The sequence below is a fragment of the Lemur catta genome, chromosome 7, assembly GCF_020740605.2.
Source record: "Lemur catta isolate mLemCat1 chromosome 7, mLemCat1.pri, whole genome shotgun sequence".
In the NCBI taxonomy this organism is placed as follows: domain Eukaryota; kingdom Metazoa; phylum Chordata; class Mammalia; order Primates; family Lemuridae; genus Lemur; species Lemur catta.
Window position 1 is genome coordinate 61,297,211 of NC_059134.1, and position 4,774 is coordinate 61,301,984.

Below are 4,774 nucleotides of genomic sequence, written 5' to 3' on the forward strand. Positions count from 1 at the left end.
GGTGTTTGTATGACGGTTTCAGAGGAAAAAATAAGGGGGTAGAATATATATCTTTAGGGCACTTTATAAGTAAAAGAAAATTTGATCTTAATTTACTTATTAAACATTAAAAGAAAATTTGTCTCATTTTTAAAAAAAAGTGAAGATGTTCACTTGAATTTCTTGTCATGAAGAAGTTGGTCTGATTCTTTGTAACCAAGGAATAAGTTTCTTTCAGGATGTTAGAGATGTTACTATGTGATCCATGTTGATCCTGAGACTGGCTGCTGTCATGGTCCTGGGACTTCTATTGGCAACTCTTAAGATATTTCTTCATTCACAACCAGCCAAAAAAAAAAAAAATAGATATAACCTTACTTAATGTTTCTCGGCCCATGTCCTGAAATTAATTAATGCTGATTGAATTTATCAGCTACATGCTAATAAAATATGAATTTATATATATACGCACACACATATGTATATGTGGGTGTGGGCATGTCCACCTGTGAAATTTTTAATTTTTAAAAATTCAAATATAAAGTTTATATGGTATAACTGAAAAGACAAAAGAGTCAGATGATAGAGTTAACTTTGTGCTTTGAAGTCTGTGCTTTGTATCTTAATCTAGATTATGCTATTTGTTCAGTGTTGTTTAAGATACCTGCTTAAATGTGTAGTAAAAATATAATAATTCTTTCACTCAAAATAATTTGTTCTAGTAAGAATGAATAATATGTATATATCAACTGAAAAATGAGTGATAAAATGTTTAAGATAAATGAAAACATGCAGACCAAATGTTATAGACTTCGTGGTGTGAAAGATTTCTCTATCTCATTTGTCCAAGGTGTATGAAGGTGATGTAGTGAGCTGAATTCAATGAAAACTAAAACTAATTTGAATTAACCACTTAAAATCCACAACATATTATACTATTTGTCTTATATTCACTACCTAATATCTTTCTGAAAACATCCTATGTTATTGTACTATTATCATCCCTAACTTTCCAGTTGAGAAAACTGGGATATAGAGATATTATACTTAGTAAATCATTCAAACTGGCACAGTATATGGGAAACTCAGTACTTGAACTGAAGCAAACTGATTCCAGGTTTGGATATTTTACTACTCATCTCTGGCCTCTATATTATAGATATGAAAAACACTGGCAATGGGACAAAGAGAAACAATCTTGGACAGAGGACAGTGTGATCAAGTGCTTATGGATCTGAATTCATAGTCAAAATCTTCAATGACCTGAGAGCACAAGGTCACTGAAGGGGAGAAGTGGGACCTATTCCTGAAAATGGAGTCTGAAATTCTAGTTATTATGTGTTAACTTAGGTATGTAATATGGATCAAGTACTATTTTATCTAGAAAATAACAACCCATAGAATTTGGCTGTAAAATTTCACATAGAGGGAAATAAAATGTATCTACCTTTTTGCTATACATAAATAAAGATATCTATGTGTTTTTGTCCCCACATCTATACTTTTCTGCATATAAAGTTCTTTCCACATTAGTTTTTTTAGGCTTCTGTTTCCTTTGGTCAGAATTTAGAGGTTTTGTCTGTGATCTCAGAGGATTCAATCCCTTGGTGCCATTTAGAATAGAACACTGAATTAACTCAAATTTTCCAATGTTCAAAACAACTGGGGCCTTAATATAAAACTCTTCTCTTCTCTTCTCATGTTAAAAAAAAAAAAAAGAAAAAAGAGCTGTTCTGCTTGATATTCTCCTCCAGTCTTTATTCCTGTGGAAGAATGAAGTATCACAGGTGAATTTTCTCTTGATTTAGGTGTGTATTACATTCAAATTAAAGAGAGAGAATCAAAGGTGGCTGAGAATAGCTGGGCTTGGTATCCATCCCATAACACAATTTCTGAATCTACCCAGGGGAGGGGGAAACTTTCAACTTTTAAGTGTACACGGGTGTCTTTAAAATATCTAGAAGATCCAAGCCATTTAAAATTTTTCTATGGAGTGATTATATGGTTGGTTGGCAAAGCATAACTTTTACTTTTTCTATGGGTTATTGGTAATGAAATGGACTTTTACAGTACTATAAAAATATGAGATGAGCAGTGGTATATTACTGACTGCATTTCCAGAAGTGACCACAAGATGGGGAATCAGGGTTTCTGAAGGGCTTCTTCTTGTCCTATATCCTGCCACTGAGCAAAAGTGCTTAAATGGACATCTCAATTCACAAAATAAAGTAAAATAAAATAAATAAAATAAAATAGAGTAAAATAAAATGTAAAATAAAATAGAGGGGCCGACTTTGCCCCATACAGCTCATGAGTCCCCTCTTTCTCTCTGTGTCTCTCTTACTCTCTCTCCTATAACCTCAGAATAGATATAACATTTATTTTATTTTTTCACCTTGATCCTTGATGTATTGTCAAAGATATGGAGTTACAAAAAGGTTAAGAACATGAAAACATGAACTTGTGCTACTTTTCCATGGTCTTGAATGACTCTTCCTCTAGTTGGAGACCCAGGGAAAGTCAATTTCATTATTTGAGCTTATGACTGCCTTGGTAGCTTCTCCATCATTTCAAAGGCATTGAAAGAGCATCCTTCTATGTTTCCTTTAGGTAACTGAAAAAATCAAACTTCTCTCCAATTACACTTTGTTATTCCATACAATTTTGTGCCAGCAAAAATGCCTTCCCTAGGTCCCTAACCCCAGGAAGTATTTTAGGTTATCCTCTACCCACCTTCCCATGGACTTAATCAGGCAGCAGGTGTGAACCCAGTATGTGCTAGTTCTGTAGCAGTGGTAAAATCAGCAAACATTCTCAGAGAAACTGATACAGAGCAAAGAGTGAATGAAGCTTTCAAATACAACTAGAAAGCACCACTGCTATAATACTCCAAAATGAGCCCTCATGAAATGGGATGGAATTGAAACAATAGAAACATCAGTGAAAGTCTCCAGAAGGTTTATTATTATTTTCTTTTTGAGCTCTTTCATGTTTATAGGTACCTGACTCAGACTGTGTCTGCTCTTCGGCCGGATTCCCAGAGTGGCTATGCTTTATTTCTGATACCTGTATCTCATATTTTGTTACTGTCCTTTTGACAGGATATTAGGCTTCATCTTGATTTTAGCTCTACATCACTAAATGTTGAATATATGATCAGAAGCATTTCTACAGTATGTAATTATTGAAGTGTCTTGTACATCTGCATTTGAGCTCTTTGAGACTGGTCCATCCCAATGACTATGGCTCAGAATGGAATAAAAAATACATTAACAGGACCATGCAAATAGCAAATGTTTTCATTTTCACTCTACATGTATTGAATTCAACACTAACCTAGTTATTTTCATTGCAAACTCTGATCTTCTTCTTCTCTCCTCAGGTCCTCCTCCTAAAAGTGGCAACTTCTTTTACATTGTCATTTGGAAAGATGTTTTATTCTAACAGGAGCATTTTTCACCCAGTCACCTTTTTCCTGATTGGAATCCCAGGTCTGGAAAACATCCACGTCTGGATCTCCCTGCCATTCTGCTCTGTTTACCTGGTGGCTTTACTAGGCAACACCACCATTCTGCTAGTCATCAAGGCAGAACAGAGCCTCCGGGAGCCCATGTTCTACTTTGTGGCCATTCTGTCAATGATTGATTTGGCCCTTTCTACAACCTCTGTGCCCCGCATGCTGGGGATCTTCTGGTTTGATGCTCATGAGATTAACTTTGCAGCTTGTGTGGCCCAGATGTTTCTGATCCATGCATTCACTGTCATGGAGACTGAGGTCCTCTTAGCCATGGCCTTTGACCGCTATGTGGCCATCTGTGCTCCCCTACACTACACGACCATCTTGACATCCCGGGTGCTGGTGGGCATTAGTTTATATATTGTAATTCGCCCAGTCTTGCTTACACTTCCTTTGATCTATCTCATTTACCGCCTACCTTTTTGTCAGGCTCATATAATATCCCATTCCTACTGTGAGCACATGGGCATTGCAAAATTGTCCTGCGGAAACATCCATGTCAATGCTATCTATGGGCTCTTTGTGATTGCTCTCTTTCTTCTGAACCTGGTCTTTATTGGCATCTCATATGTTTACATTCTCCGTGCTGTCTTCCGCCTCCCATCACAGGATGCAAGGCTAAAAGCCCTGAGCACATGTGGCTCCCATGTTGGGGTCCTCTGTGTTTTCTACATTCCTTCAGTCTTCTCTTTCCTTACTCATCGATTTGGACACAGCATACCACGATACATTCACATTCTTGTTGCCAATCTCTATTTGGTTATCCCACCTTCTCTCAACCCCATCATTTATGGAGTGAGGACCAAACAGATACGAGAGCGAGTAATCCATGTTTTTATTGAAAAATAGGGACTCCTACCTCCTTTGTTTACTGGGGATTTTGATCCAGCAAGAAAAACTACTGTCTTTTTGCCAGAAATATTTTTATTTGTCTAAATTTAGTGATTCCAGGGAATTTGATCTATCCTCTTTAATAATTCTAAATCTTGAATAGTCGTCATTATAATTCAAGTTCAAAGACTGATTCCTATTGTGGAAGTGAGAAGTTTGCATGATTCTACTTAGAATAAAAGTAAATAATGAATAAGTTCAAGCAATGAGCTTTCTCATTTTTACATTTGTTGCATGTTATATAACAATATTATGATTTTTTCCCAACAAAAGCAAAGAAGCGTTAACAAATACATTTGTTCCTATGGCATGGAATAAAAACTATTATTACTAAAATTCATTTATCTTACTACTATTCTTAATCAAATATATAGGACATTTAATTTG

The 4,774-nt window shown here is 35.8% G+C and overlaps 1 protein-coding gene across 1 annotated transcript; it reads left to right on the plus strand.

Annotated features, from left to right (window-relative positions):
• The first annotated feature begins 3,409 nt into the window (after positions 1-3,409).
• On the plus strand, positions 3,410-4,345 carry LOC123641574 (olfactory receptor 52J3-like). The gene has a single exon (XM_045556451.1). It carries the CDS (start codon positions 3,410-3,412, stop codon positions 4,343-4,345), a length of 936 nt encoding a protein of 311 aa, XP_045412407.1.
• The last annotated feature ends 429 nt before the right edge of the window (positions 4,346-4,774 follow it).